This window comes from Emydura macquarii, unplaced genomic scaffold (genome assembly GCF_026122565.2).
Source record: "Emydura macquarii macquarii isolate MOO-44397 ecotype Brisbane River unplaced genomic scaffold, CSIRO-AGI_Emac_v2 contig_1876, whole genome shotgun sequence".
NCBI lineage: Eukaryota > Metazoa > Chordata > Testudines > Chelidae > Emydura > Emydura macquarii.
In genome coordinates this window covers 23,971,000-23,987,206 of record NW_027132013.1, presented here as the reverse complement: position 1 = coordinate 23,987,206, position 16,207 = coordinate 23,971,000, and the positions used below count along the sequence as shown (strand labels likewise).

General features: G+C 41.3%; 1 protein-coding gene across 1 annotated transcript in view; it reads right to left on the bottom strand.

The window, feature by feature from the left end:
- INO80 (INO80 complex ATPase subunit) overlaps window positions 1-16,207 on the bottom strand; it is a 131,106-nt gene that overhangs the window by 45,845 nt on the left and 69,054 nt on the right. Inside the window, exon 26 of the mRNA XM_067557961.1 lies at window positions 6,126-6,351. Coding sequence (XP_067414062.1) covers window positions 6,126-6,351 — 226 coding nt within the window. The remainder of the gene's footprint in view (window positions 1-6,125; window positions 6,352-16,207) is intronic.

The following is a 16,207-nucleotide window of genomic DNA, read 5'->3' as shown; positions in this document are numbered from 1 at the left end:
GTGGAGAGATTTCCTCAAACATTCTCAGCTGAAAAGACCACAGATGATTTTATCCTTTTGATGCCTGAATCCTAGGCTTATAACCAGGATGCAATGTGGTGATTGCAGATAATTCATGTTGGGGCACAGTCCTGAGATTTTGAGAGTATATTTTCCTATTATTAGCATGTACCCCTCCCCCACTACCTTTCCCCCCCAGATTTATCAATGTATAGATTAGACCAGAAGTGATCTGCTAATGTAAATGTAAGGCATTTAACTTAGTACAACACAACATTCTGATTAAAAAATAGCACTATACAAAAATTACTGTAGCACATATTAAATGGATTAGAACTGGCTAACTGATAGAGCTAAAAAAAAATTAAAAAAACATATATAAATAAAATGAGGAATCATCCAAGGGGATTGTTTCTAGTAGATCTGATCTTTGCCCAGTGCTATTCAATATGTTAATTAATGATCTGACATGGAAGAAAATATAAAATAACTGATGCCAAAGTCTGCAGTTAGCACAAAATTATTAGTGGTAAATAATAAGGACATGTCAATTATAGAGAGTGATCTGGAAAACCTGCCTAACGGTGAGAGATGTTAGAAGCTTAATTTATTCAGTTTATCTGAGAGAAATCTAAGAGGTGATTTAGTAGTCTATAAGATAGGGAGAGATATGGGGAGAACATTTCTGATAGTGGAGGGCTCTTTAATCAAGCAGACAAAAGCATAAGATCCAGTGACTGAAAGCTGAAGCCAGACAAATTTAGACTAGAAAAGACATTTGTAACAGTGAGTAATAAAGTCATTGCAACAATTTATCAAGAGATGTCTTGGAGTCTTTAAATCAAGACTGAATGTCTTTCTAAAAGATATACTCTAGCTCAACCAGAGCTAAAATGCAGGAATTACTGGGTTAAATGACTTGATGCAGGAATTACTGGATTAAATTCTATGGCCTGTAATGCAGGATGTCAGACTAGATGATCACACTGCTCCCTTCTGGTCTTAAAAATCTATGTGTTGTGCGCACTATGCAAAATAAGTAGCCATTACATTTGCTCTATACACCAAATCCTCGGATGGTCTCTGCTTTAGTGTAATCTGATTTCTATCACATTAGAGACATTGCCGGACACAGTCTTTACACTTCTTTCTTCCTAATACCATTGAAGATACCATTGTTCATGCCTTCATTTTGTCCTGTTTAGATTATTGTAATGCTCTTCTTTGCTGGTCTCTCTATATGCACAGTCAACAATCAAGCTCTTCCTCCCCCTTATGCTCATGGAGGTCATTTGATGGAAAACTACTTGCATTACCAAGACTTAAATATGCCATACTGCAGTTCATCACTTCATTGATTTCAAACCTCCTCTCTGGATTCCTCCAACTACAGAATCCAGAGGTGTGGTCACCATAAGAGGAAGTTACTTACCTTTCAGTAACTGGAGGTTCTTTGAGATGCATGGCCACTAGTTGTATTCCGCTGTGTGCGTGCATCCAGAGTCAGAGAATTCTTGAAAGCAATGTCTGTTGGTCCATGCATGGGGGCTCCTGTGCCTCAAACTGAGGTATAAAGGGTGGAGCAGAGCAACCGCCTCTTCAGTTCCTCTTCTACCTCACATCCAGGAATAATCCGAAGCAGAGGTGAAAAAGGGTGGGACGTGGAATACAGACAAGGACCATGCATCTCAAAGAACTTCCGGTTATTGTAAGGTAAGTAACTTCTTCTTCGAGTGCTGGTCCCTATGTGTATTCTACTGGAATGACTGAGAAGCAGTACTCAAGTATGGGAGGGTGTGAAGATGCATGCAGCAGAGCCATCTGAAGGACTGCTGTCTCAAAGGATGCGTCAGCAGAGGAGTCCTATACTAGAGCATTATGTATTGTGAATAGGTAGTTGCTTTGCAAATAAAAGGTAGAGATACTTATGCTCTTGTAGAATCAGCCTTTCTCCCATAGGAAGATGTGACTGCCGATAGCAGAGTAGGATACAGCCAGAGATTCAGTTAGAGATCCTCATGTTAGATGGGAACATGTTGGGGCATTAAAGACAAACTATGAAATATTTACAGATCAAAGAATGATGACAAAGAAAGGGCTCTGGACACTGGAGGTTCTGACCCAGGCCATGCAGCGGTCAGAAGGAACTGGAGAGGTGGTTGATCTGCTCCGCTCCTTAGTGTGAGGCACAAGGAAAGCAAGGGCACATGCATGGACCACCAAACACTGCTTGCAAGAATTCTCTGACTCTGGGCGCATGGAGCGCATGTGCACTCACAGTGGAATACACATAGAGACAAGCACTCACAGAAGACAGACAGTTCAAGATCTGAGTTCAGGCCCTCAGATGTTTTCCAGCTGCAAATGATGGCATTAGTAATCTCTAAAGCAGAGCGCAGCCACCTTAATGGTATTATTCTTATGAGAGTTGATGAAATTACTAACAGAACCCTGAACTCAGGCCTTGGCAGGTGACAGATAAAATGCTTTAAGAGCATTTGTTTTAAGAGCTATTTGTTTTAAGTTGATGCATTTGGGATAGTTTAAAAAGGTATTTAAATTTCCTTTAAATGAAAGACCCATTTAATTTCGCTTTTCTTCCAGTTGTTAGCTTCCCATTGCAGGATGAATTAAATTATTTAGCCTCATTAGTTATGAAGCATTAAGATGTTAGACATGATAAAAAACTGATGTCGTTGCTAAGTATAAGTGGGATATGGATGAGAGGAAGAAGTGAATTAACAAGCTCATTGTTCAAATGTAAAATCTCTCTAGTCAGATTGCCAAAAGAAATTATGCTGAGACAAGCAACCCAACTAAAGGATTTCACTGCAATGCTTAGGTTGAACTTTTGGCATGGTTCAAAAGGCAACATACTACTGTTTTTCTTCTGCAATCTCTTAACAAGTGTGAACAAAGGATTAAGTTTTTATAACTGGAAACATTAGATGCCTCATCACTGGCTCCTAAAATCTCCTCTGTAATGGTTACCAAGTTTAAAACCATTACAAACAACGGGATACATATTGGGAGTGAAGGACAACTTCTCAGCAGATATCTCTTGACTACCTAAGTTAGTTGAGAGGGAGGTCACACACTGTCAAGAGTCAGCAGTACAAAAACAACCTGTTGATCCCTATCTTTGCCCAATCTCTTGACATACGGAACTGACTAAACTGCTGAGAATTTAGGCAAAGGTTCCTCGAGGAATACAACCAACAGGAAAGCAAAAGAAAAGTATCAAAGGAATATTTTATATCTGGAAGAAAAAGTTGGTTTCTTTTAATTTTGTGTGTTGCAGTGTCCTATCATGACAATATTGACTGTTTAAAACTCAAAAACTTCTGTATGTTTAAAGACTGCCACCTAGTGTTGAAGCAGCAGCATAGACTAATTCTGCAAAGCCATGACCAAGCATGTACCTACCCTCTCCGTGTATGTGTTATCTCCAATGGAAAGCAACATTGTGTAGTTTACTAGAAAAAGGTTAAAAAAATTCTCTCACCACTCACTTTCATCCACTGTTTTTACTTTCCCTCCCCATTCCTCCTTATCCTGTATGGAAAAGTTTTAAACATTTTTTTTTAAAAAAAAACATTAGAAAGTGAGTGGAATTTCTCCACAATTTAAAAAAACCAAAACCAAGAATTAAATCTGTAAAAACTTTGATTTTGAAATTTTATCAGAAAATTTCAACTAAAGTGATTTTTTCCAGCAAAATATCATTTTTTCATTAAAAAATTTCAACCAGTCCTACCACTTACGGATTGAACTGTGCTCAATAACAAATTTTTCATTACTATTCTATATAAAGTAGAGGAGGAAAAGCAGTCAGTCCTGTAACCAACATCAGCAGGATAGGGGCTGCAGACCTAATGGTGCTTTTTCAGTCAACAGAATAAAAAACTACCAGCCAGCCAGCCAGGGGACAGACTTAAGCTGGCTGAGAGGGGATGCTATGGGATACTACTGCCTGTGGAAAACGCCTAGTGACTATGACTCAGAATAACCTCAGTGAGAGCGCTGGCTGATGACTGTGGCTGGACGCCTGGACCACTGGGAACTTAGAAAATGCCCCTCTGGATATGTAAAAATATAGAGGAAAGAGAGATAACGAGTCTGGGTTCCAGTGATCTCTCCCCCTGGCAGTCTGCAGAGCACAATGGGGTCAATGAGGAGCTAGCTGGCTCTCACAGTAAAAGCCAGTGAGGCCGGTGCTTTTTATCGATAGTAAAAGGACTCAGACACTTCCTGTCATTTAATCCAGGACCATTTTTCTTTCAAAGAACAGGAAAAGCCTTAAGAGATTCCCACAGTGATCGCAACTGTGTCTGCTGCCTGGGTACTGGGAATTCAGTCTGAGTGAGAGATGGGGACAGGGTTAAGAGAGACAGAAGCTACTTCAGTATCTACTTATTTTACAGATTTGCACCCATAATTTCATTTTACACTCACTGGGCTTTATCCTTGCATCAAACTGCTTCTTCCATGCACCATTATTCACTTTCCATAACGACTTGAATCACACCTGCATCCATTATGTACACACTGCTCCTCTGTCCCTGCATCTACTTCCCTTGCCCTCAGCATTCAAACTTAAACCTACTCTATTTCCCACCTAACCAACATCCACTTGCTTAACCCAGTCTCTGTGTACACCCTTCCTCCACCACTCATCTGCTTACCCTTGCTTCTCTCTCTGACACCCATATGCTTAATCTTGCACCTGCATCCTTTACCGTATAGTTACTCACAAGAAGTGCACTCCCACAAGATTCTTGTGTATTGTTATTCAAACAGTATTTGTTTAATTCCAACTTTTTTCTTTTACAAACTTTTTCAGGTGGCAGAATGAGATGTTAAGATTTTTTCAGAACACATCCTCATCTCTTGGGCTCTACCTCAGCCACAAAAAACCTTCTTATACTAACGCACCTCTCCCTTCATGCCTTCCAACCTACTTTACCCCCACATTTGTATCCCTCCCATTTTCTTTTGCTGCTGTAATTAATCTTTTGCTTTCATATAATTGCTGGAGACCAAATAGTATATAGTTCATCACATGGCATTAATTAGATTAATCTGAAACTATCTCAGCAGGTATGCCAGCTCCACTAAATAGATACATATATATCCGTCTGATAAACTGTCTCCAATTTCCTTATGAGAAATCTTACTAAACCAGAAAGCAACAAGCAGAAACCCATTTTCCTTTTATCCTGCTCATTTCCCCCTCCAAACATCCTTGACCCAAAAGGGTCTGGGAACAAGCTAGCATTCTGGCTGCATGAGCTGTTTTTACTCTTGCATATCTCTCAAATCTTTTGTGCTTCATTCACTGTTCAGGCCCGTCATTCTGCAAAGTAACAGTATTTCCAGCTATTGAATATCACTGTGGTACTGGTAATCAAACAGGGACCTAGTTACCTGTGCCCAGAATCATGGGCTAATCCAGAAGATCAAATGAAGACAGTTTTCTTTATTACTGCAGTGGCAATCTTTTTCCTCCCCTGGCCCCAGAATTTAAGTGAGCCCTTGCCATGTTGCAAACACAGATTGTTTCAGTCAAAATCTAGTGAATCACCACCCCACCCCCAGCCTTTGCTTCTCAGGCCTTCCTTCTTTTTGCAGACTGCTGTAAGCATAATGTTTATCCTCTAGTTGAAAGGACTGACAAAAAAGCCTCCTAAGCCAGTACCACAGTGATTCGGTGGACTTGATCACAGGAAGCACTTGTGAAATGAGTGTCCATCCATCGATCTCTAAAGAGTCTTCCATTCTGGAGCGGTGGTAGGAAACTATTTTTAATATGCCCCTAACAGAAGGATAGGGGGAAAAGGGTGGTGCAAAAGAGAAAGCACTAGTATTGTGGGCTAGCAATCAAAAAACAACTCTTTACAGCCTACAATGCTGGTTGAGTTAAGCACCAGAAGAGGTTGTGTTGGACTAGTTCTGCCCTCACTGGCTGCTTTTCTCCAGACAATGTTTGGGTAGAAATCAGAGTACATTAAGAAGTTATGGGGATACTTTTTCATTCTAAGGAAAAAGAAGAACAGATTGCTGTACTTTCCTAGTCCCGTTACTCTGTTCTGCTACAGGAATTTAAAAAGGAATTAGAAACTCACCTGGTATCCTGATGAAAGACCAACCATTCTGAGGTCTGGCCGCCAACAACCCTCCCGGATACTCTGGGAAGAATAGGGAGCATTGTTTCAGGCAGTCAGCTGCTAGTTCGGGTGCCCCATTTAATATACACTGCTTTGCTTCAAGACTTCCTCCTTCCTTAACTGCCCTATGTTCATACTCCGCACTTTTATCATTGCAGTAGAAATCCAGAGGCACTGCTGTTACCTATGAGTAAAAGCAAAGTAAAATAATGAATACATATACTCACATTTTCCTTCTCCTCTCCAAAAAAGTCTTCAGTTAAATCAGTTTCCAGAGGGACAAGATTTAAAAGCAAAATCATTATGTTAATACATAAATGGCACTACAGTCTTAAACTGATTTAAAATAATGAGATATGCAAAAAAGTGCCCAGTCAATGCTCAAACAGGAACTATTGTCCTTCCTGATAATCTGTACTTTGACTTGCATTTAGTGCCAACCGTGGCAAGATGAAGGACAAAACTAAGAGAAAATAATGGACACCCTCATTGTGTAACACAATAGTTCATTTAATCTCTGTTTGGTTTTGTCAGAGACCAGCTTTGCACAACTCCCCGCAACTCGCAACTTCTCCCCTACCCTAGAAGGCTTCTGTATTTCAGCAGTGACTTATCTATATCTGAAATACTGAAGATGGGGAAATCAGGAAAGAAAAATGGAAAGGGGGAAAGACGACACGGTTTGGGTGGTCTTTTAGAGGCAGAACTTGGCAATGATGGACTATACTGAGATCTTATATTATTATTTGTATCTAGGATGAGCAGGGGATTATCTTATTTTTTTTAGCTAGTCATTCTATGCATCCCTTTCCCCACTGCATGCTTTGAGTATGCTCTCTCCAGCTACATAGAATAGTCTTGTGCCAACACAGGAATGCAGGCTTTACACCACACTAATTATCTTGGACCATCTCCATCATTTTAATCTTTGCTGCTATCTGGATGGACAGTAGAAGGTACTGGTTAGCTAAACAGCTCTATTTTCAGATGGCTGAAAAGTCTCTTGATAAAGCATCTGCTCCAGTAGACAAGGCTGCCTTTTGCATCAATCTATAGTATTCTCTTATCTCTCCTCACCAGATAGCAGACAACAATTTCTGAGGTGCCATACTGTGCAGCAGATAACTGCTCAGAAAAAACATTTTAACAGCTGACTAATGAAGAGCAAGGAGTCAAGAGGGATGCAAGAAGCAATGGGAAAGACAGGCAGTTCTGTGCCATGTAATCCCAGATGTTGTTCATTTTTTCCAAGGAGGAGAGTTGAAAAACAGGGTTCTGCTCTCATCTGGAAACTCAACTGCAATCTGAGAGTTCCTTTTTTCTCTCCATTTCACCAAAGTGATGAAAACAGAAGGAATCATGGGAAAAGTTTGACATACATCACACACATACAACTGCTCTGTTGGGATGCTCGACAGATCTCTCACTAACAGTTAGAGCATAAAGTCCAGAGCTGATGGAGCAAATGCATCATTTTCTTTTATAAGCCTATAATTAAAGGACCAAATCACCATTTAACATGCAGTATTTTACAAGAAGGGGTACACTGCCAACTTCCTCTTCTCCTTTCAGAGTGAAAGTCTTCTTTGGAACAAGCATTCTGGGGGAAAGGCTCTGCAAAAGCTCTTTATATTCCATTTCCTATAAAGAAGATAGAGGAAGTTTTGACATGCTTTTGAGAGACCTGGAAAGATGCTTTGAATTCATTTACCTCAAGAACGTCAAAATAATGAAGGCTAAATTTCAACGTCAATGCATATTGTGAAATTAATTCCCTAAAATGAGAGAAAAGTTATTTATTGATAATGATGTGTTTGTAGTTTTCTTCTCTAATCCAGGAAACAAGTATGTCATCACTTTAGAGAATGCAGTACTATACATCAGAAGTAGGATGTAGAAAATTGATGTTATATATGCAGGTATGAAAACTAGAAATTTTCTGCCACAATTTCCAGCAGTTAAGGGTAGACCTTGACCAGTTAAATCAAGGTAAAAGGAATCAGAGCCTACATCTACACTAATGGGAAGATTGTGGCTAACCTTTACCTAACTTCTTTTCCTTATATGGACAAACCCTTGTTTCCCAAATGAAGGTTTTCTTTGCAACCATAAGGACTAGAGGTGTTTGGTTCTTTTTATTAAAAAAAAAAAAAAAAGAATTCATAGATTCTGGCACATAATCATGGTACAAATTCAAAAAGAAAAACAAGTAGTGCAGCAATTTGTGTATTTCAACACACACACGGTCCTGGCAATGACAGAAACATGCATTTGAGAAAGGGTAGTAGTGCACAGGGTGCATTCCCAAAGAGACACACAGAAGGTGTGAAGGAGGCTGGCTTAATAGGTGTGTGTTATAGGACCTCAATCGCTGCTCTCACAGAAAAAAAATGGCTTTGAGCATACTGGTTTCCACACTGTCCATAGAGGTACACCACAGCTGCAGCTCTTACAAGAGCAAAGAAACAGGGATTTAGGAAGGTGGAACAGGATACTCAGGGTTTCACTTTGGACCAACCTGAAATCAGTAAGTGTATACTAGAACAGTTAATTCAGTGGTGACTCAGAATACCACCATTATGAAAAAATAAAATTAATCAGAATCAAAAGGCAGAGTTGAGCACTTCGCACTGATTCTAAGAGGATTTGCTACACTACACTGCCATCTGCAGTCAAAGCATGAGACTATATTTAGTGCAAGGAGGCAAAGTTTCTCAAGATGAATGAATTTCAATCTCCTCTGCCTGAACACTGATCCCACATTAGAAGTGGCAGAAATGTACACATGGGCCTATCCTTCCCCTTTGTAAACAACATTAATTTACCCTCAAATTGTAGTTCAGATTTTACACTGGAAAAACCCGATTAGGAACAGAGAAGAATATTCTCTATAGCAGTGATGTCCACGTTCTTTAGCTGAACACCACATTTACTACTTGGAAGAAGCCTGAAGGCCACAGCACTTTACTCAAAATGGAGCACTCTGTTGCCACTTTCATATTTAATATAAAAGTGTGACCTGTGTAGACTTGTAGGTAGAGCCCTGCAAATCGGCAGATATCCACGGACCATGTTTGTAGATTACAGATCAGATGCAGATACAAATTTTATATCCGCACAGGGCTCTACTTGTTGGCTCTTGCACACAACTCATTATGGCTACTGAACTGAAGATGGAGAGTCAGTGGTGTACTGAGGGGGGAGCGGGGTCAGGACCCCGGGTGCCAGTCTGTGGGGACTGGAGGCTGAGGGGAAGCTGCTCCCACTTCAGCTCCTGCACCCCCCTCCCTGCGCGTCAGGCAGGGCCAGGCCGGGTGGTGAGGCCGCCCCCCCATCTGAGCCGGTGCCAGGCTATGGGGTTGGAACCATGGATAAGTGCAGGGGAAGGAGGTAGGAGGGCCAGACCTTCACAACAGGTGGGGGGGTACAGGAGGCTCTGAGGGGTGCCCCTCAGCACCTCCCCCCCACAAGTCATGAAGGCTGCCCTATCCAAGCTGGCGCCGGGCTGTGGAGCTGCAGCGGGAGAGGCAGGCACCGCATGCTTGCGGGGGTAAGTGCCTGCATTTATGCCCCCCCTCCACCAAGCAGGTACAGACACCCCCCCCCTCTTCCCGGGGCACTTGGGGGGTGGCGACAGGACCCCTCCTGCCCTGCTCGGGGGGGAGGCGGGGGCGGAGGGGAGACGGGCGTGAGTTTGGTGGGAGAGTGCAAATGTAGGCTTGTTCCTCGGGCGCCAGAGACCCTCCATATGCCACTGTTGGAGAGTTTTGTGCTGGAAACTCTAATTTCCACAGGCTACACCTCTGTATGGAAAAAATGAGAGTAATTCTGAGTGCTGCACTTTGGACACATCTGACCCTAAAGGAAGAGCTATTAGGAGAGAACACCAAGGAAACTTTGCATGCCTGAGGTATCTGGAAGTACTCTATATTAACAGGAAGTAACCTTCACATATAGGAACTGTGCACATGTAAAGGTTATTAATATCGTAGGCCTTAATTGGGGCAAACTGAATTAGTCATGACAGCTCCAAATACACACACACACACACACACACACACTTATAAGACACCACCCAAAAACTTCTACATGTCCTTGCAAGAAAAAAAAAATCATACCAAGTGCTGAGGGACTGTAAAAGAAAGGGAAAGAAAAGAATTATGAAACTTTTCCATTAGTATTATTTGTCTGTGTGAGCACACACCTCTGTCATTGTCAGGTTTTTTCTTGTGGTACTATATGTAATGAAAGGGAGCCAGTCCCTGACTCTAAATTCTCATGTTTACCAGTGCTTACTATCAAATTGTATTAGTACAGCAATCATGATTTAGATCAGTAAGAAGATACTCTATTTTGAGGTTACCTACATATATCATCTTTAACTCAACAGTTACATAGTATAAAATCAAAATTAAGGAATGCTTTCTTTATTTTCATGCAAAATTAACCCTGAATACATTGTAGGATTTTAAAAATCACCTATCACTGTGATATCTAGAATCCATAGAAGAGTTTATCAAACTCTTAAAGTGCTCTAAAAGTGAGCATGTGAGACACATCCATGTTCCAAATCACCTTTCATGTTTCAGGCCTATCTCTGATTTAGTATAATTGCCTGCAAATGGATACAAATTATACTGTCACAACCTCAGAAACAAAACCCACACCAACCTCATCTACACATAAATCCTCTCCCTGTCACTCGCTCCATTAACTTTCCAGACCTCATCACAGCTCAGCACCAACAGCAGGACATTCTTTCTGGAAGCATTTGGGCTCATTCTGCTTTTAATGACTCGTACATTCTTGCCAACAGTTCAGAGCAAGCGTGAAAACTCAAGTCTTCAATTTCCAGGAAAGCAAAGCCCTGTCTTGACTTAACCCTTTCTATGTAATAGCCAAGCCAAACCAAAACCAGACAATTTCCCCATTTATAAGAATTCTGGCAAAATAAACTGCAGACATTATTTCCTCCCATTTGGCCAATACTGGATCAGCAGACCAATTCCTGAACTGGGTTTTTAACCATTCTTCCACTCACATTGACCCGCAGTACAGAAAATACACAATACCTTCATAGATAACACAACTTATTTATGAAGGTCAGTGAAGAGCCTCTATGCTACAGAGTTGACATAAGTAATTCTAAGGAGATCAGAGTTTCATTTACATCTATTTTCAGCTGTCCATTCTTCAACGTGATGTTAGGACCTGGAAGGATGTCTCCCATTTTGCAAGGCCTAGTCAGATTCTTGGCCTCAGAATCAAAGCAGAGGAGCTCATTCCAGGAGATGCCAAGGAGAAGCAAACTGGCCACGAGTGCAGACAGCTATTTGCCATCTTCCCTTTCCCAGATGTTTATGTATAATTACACACACATCAAGCTTCAGTCAAGCCTACTGATAAATCCAGCAATAACACAAACACAGATTAGGAATGGAACATTTGGGTGACTTGGTGATAAGAATCTTCTGCTCCCAGCCTGTTTCTCTATGATTATTACTATTATTGCTTCTCCATCAACAACGGGGATTTATTGGCTTGTTATTGATTCCAAGTAAACAGCAGACATCAGGCTTGGGAGTGCAAGCTAATTGGAAGCAGATGTCCTTACTCATGGCTCCTCTGCAGCCAAGGCTCCAGTTCATTTAGGGTGGGGTTCTTTTTCTCGAGAGCAGCTGGTTGACTGGACTTCAGCTACACGTGATAACATATGAAGGCGTTTCAGATCCATAAACACAATTACTGCTAGCAAGAGAAGTGAAAGCTTTTCACATTTTATTGAACCATAAAATAAATGGAATATAAGATAAGCATGCCACACTAGTCATTTCCTGCAGATTTGGAGTTTCTTCTAATTCAGCCTGTTTCTTATTCTCCATGTTCAGCTCCTTCCCCCCCCAATGAAGTTGAGGATGATGAATTACATAGTTAGAAAAGACAAAAAGTCTAAGGGGCCAACCCTGCTTCTGGCTAAGTGCTCTGCTTGGTGCTGAGCTCCCTTAACTCCCATTGACTGCAGTGGAACTGCAGAACATGCTCAGCAGCTTACCAGATCAGGCCCTGGCAGAGCAACCTCATTCTTATCCATCGTCCATCACAGTATTTGGGCTATGGAGTCTAGCATGATGTAGTTAGTGCACACACCACATGCTTTTCTCACTTTCTGCTGTTTCTCGAAAACTGCACTTCACCTGGGCAACTGGGAGAAGCAGAATTCAGAAACTCACCTTTTGTTAAAAAACACTGTGTCAAAAGCTCCTTATGAAAAGGGTATGCTTGCATGGTTGGGAATTAAGAAACAGATACATCTCTAAAGTGCCACAATGAAAAGAATCATTTGCAGAGTAAAAATGGATTTCATGCAGTATTATTGTGATACCATATGCCCCATATTCACCACTTTTATATGGTTCTGATATATTTTGTACAAAGTATGCCTTGTGAGGTATCATTTGAAAACCCATAATCAGCTGTGTATCACTGTCCTGTTAAAATGTGTGTACTAACATTGTATATGAAGTTATAAGATTTTGCTATATGTTTGTTACTGAAATATATTGTAATTCTGGGGAATGCTCACAGACTAGCTTCCCAGTGTCAACAAAAGACTGACCCCCAAGTGTTAGAAAACTATTAGCTACCGAAACAACCATTTGTCATGGAGAGAAGGGGCAACTATAAACAAAAGATCTCCATGTCATCCCTCACATATGCAGAAGGCATGAACAAGAAATTTACAATTCACCTGGAAGATGCTTCGAATCTCACCTTTGCCACGCTCATTCTACACCTCAGTGGCGGGGTTATCCTCAGAAAGAGGAGGAGGGTAAAAATATGAGACAATGGTTCCCCCGACCGCTCCTCCCACACCTTAATACTTGAAAGCAAGACCATTTGGAAGACAAAGAGAAGCATCACTGAACTGTGGGAGAGTAGTCCAAGACTGGAAGGAGACAGCCTGTGAAATGTATTGCAGCTTATGGTGAGACAACCTGTTTTGCTTTTAGAACTATTAGCCTTGGTAAAGTTAGGAAATAGCTTCAGTGTTTATTTTTTAATTTTTTTCATAACCAATTATGGCTTGTATGCCTTTATCACTTATGATCACTTCAAATCTCTCTCTTTCTCCAGTTAATAAACTTGTTTAATTGTTTATCTAAATCAGTGTGCTTTTGGTTTGAAGTATCTGGAGAATGTCTACTCAGGTTAACAAAGGCTGTTGCATATTCATTCTCCTTTAAATGGAATGACAGACTCATAATGACCTTACATCTGTGCAAGGGGGCCTTGAACTGTGTAAGATGCACATTTCTTGGGTGCAAGGCTGGGATTCAGGGATTTGTGGGTGTTTCCCCGTATCTCTTCATGAGTGGCTGGGAGACAATTCATAACTTTCCTGGGGGTGCCTTTGCATGCTAATGCATGTGTGAGCAGTGCCTGGAGATGCTGTTTTTCACTAGCAGAACAGAGCAAGAAAGGGACGCCCTGGTCTGGAGAATTAAGGTGATGCAACCTGGGGGATATCATGATTATTAAAAGGGGGAAAATTTGCTTTTATTTCTCCTGCTTAGAGAGACCTGCATATTCAGATGGGATGTAAATAGTGTCAAGTTACCCACTGAGTTCTACACATTCTGGGCATGAAGCCCAAATATGCCTTGGTTAAGTAGAACATTCTTCTGCCCACAAATCTCCATTCCTCTTAAATGTCATTTATTGGGAAGAATATTATGTAATTTATAGAAAGGTATATATCTGAGGGTGGGGAGAAAGTAAATGTCATTGTACTTCTAAACTGACGCTAGAAGGTATCTTCCCATTACAGTTCCTAGAACTCCATTGTGCTTATTATAGTTTGGCAAGTTCAGGAAAGATATGCAAAGGAAAACAAAGCAACAGAAACAAAGCACCCCAAAATTAATACAACACGACATCGTAATACAAAACGATGTGGAACGAGAGAGTCAAAGACATGGAATGATAAAAGTCATTTTGAAATGCTACTAATAGAGCAAAAAGCTACTGGATCTCTGTCCAGATAGTGCCACTCAGCAATCAGAAAAGCTAAAGAATTCCAACCACAGATATTTCTAGATATTAGAATGTTGTTCTTTCTTTTCTGAAGTGTGTGCTATGGTATGTCTACATTTAAAATGCTATAGTGGTACAGTAGCACTGTAGCACTTCAGTGTAGATACTACCTATGCCAACAGGAGGGGTTCTCCCATTGATGTAGATAAAACCATCTCCCTGAGAGGCGGTAAAGAGGTTGACAGAAAAATTCTTCCATCAACCTAGTACTGCCTATGCAGAGGTTTAGGCTGGTATAGCTACGTCTCTCAGGGATGTGGATTTCTCACACCCCTTTGAAAGACATAGCTATACAGATGTAAGTTCATAGTATTGACCAGCACTTAAGACAAACACCTATCCCCCCTTCAACAAATCTTCCTTCCCACTCCCCCAAAAAGAAAAAAAAAAGTTCACGGCAGATGACAAACAGCTCCCCATCTTCTTTAAATAACTTACTACTCTGAGTCTGAATGTTAGTTTTACAGCCTTTGGGACTAAAAGAAAAGTGGAAATCAAGAGAGACATATTATTGGAAGAGACAACCCTTGTTGCAGGAAAACAGCATATTACTGGCTAGATATGCTGCTAGAGTATTTGGGCTGAATTTCGCTAAGGGGACAAGCATCTTTCATTTTGTAAAAATACATATCCAAGCTTCACAGCAGCATATAATGGAGCAATTTAAAGGTGACAAAAGGTGGTGCAAGTGACACACTGACTAAAGAGCATGGCAGCAGCACTGTAATAGAAAAACAAAATGGTTATGAAAGTTTTGGGTGTGGTGGGCCAATTTATCTTGCATCTTCCTTTGGTTGCTTTTCCTACTACAACCTTGCTCTTCCTCCCCCTTGGGACAAAAATTACAAAAAAAAGTCCTACAGAATTTAATAGCAAAGGATATTCTTACTATGGTTTTTTAAACCAACTAACAGAATTGTATAGAGAATTCTATCCCTACTACCGCATTCTATGGGTATGTCTACTCTAGAAACATAAGTCAGTCTATTTTAGATGTGCATGTCCCTCACTACCCTCCCTGGGTTAGTGGTGCGCGTGCTCATCAGAAGTGCTTCCACTGACCTAAGAGGGACACAGTGTGGGGAGCTCTGGTCTCTTAGCTCTGCTGGCAGCTCCCTGCTGCCCCACAGGCTCCCAGAGGGCTGCCCACCCCCTTGGCTCCCCACTGGGAGTCGAGGAGGCAGAGAGGAGATCAGCCTGGGGCTTCTTGCCTCCCTGTTCCCCAACAGGAGCAGGGGAGAAGACACCTGGAGCTTCTGACCCCCAGAGAGTGGGGTCCAGCTGCCCTGGCTTCTTGCTCAGTTTCCCCCACCTGCCCCCTCACTGCCAGGAGCCAGGTAGTCTTGTCAATTTCACAGCGCCTGCATGCTGATAAGACTTCTCACCCTGGCTCCCAGCGGGGTCCAGCTACCCTGGCTTCTCACCTGGCTCCCAGCAGGAGTGGAGTCCAGCCGCCTGGGCTTCTCCTCAATTTCTTCTTGTCAATTTCAGGGCTCCTGTTGTGAAACTGACAAGACAGCCAACCACCCATGTAAGTAGCCTGGTGTCTACAGGGACATTGTGTCCTAACTACGCTGACATAAGCCTTATGCCTCTCCTGGAGGTGGAGTTATTATGTGGGTGTAGTAGGGCACTTACATCGGCAGGAGGAGGACTGCAGTGTAGACACTGACATAATTAGGTCAACATAAGCTGCCTTATGTCAATCTAACTGTGTAGTATAGACCAGCTCTATAAAATGGTTTTAAAAAAAAAAATCACACTAGAAGGGGTATCATTTGCTATAACTCTGTTTTGGTGGTAATTTCTATAAAAGTCTTAATATTTATATTTTATTTATTCCTGCAGTACTACATTGGAGTCAATCCTATTAAATTCTCTAGGACTTGACCAAATGAAACTTAAATTCAGAGATAAATTAGTATGAGTCAATATTAGAGATATTT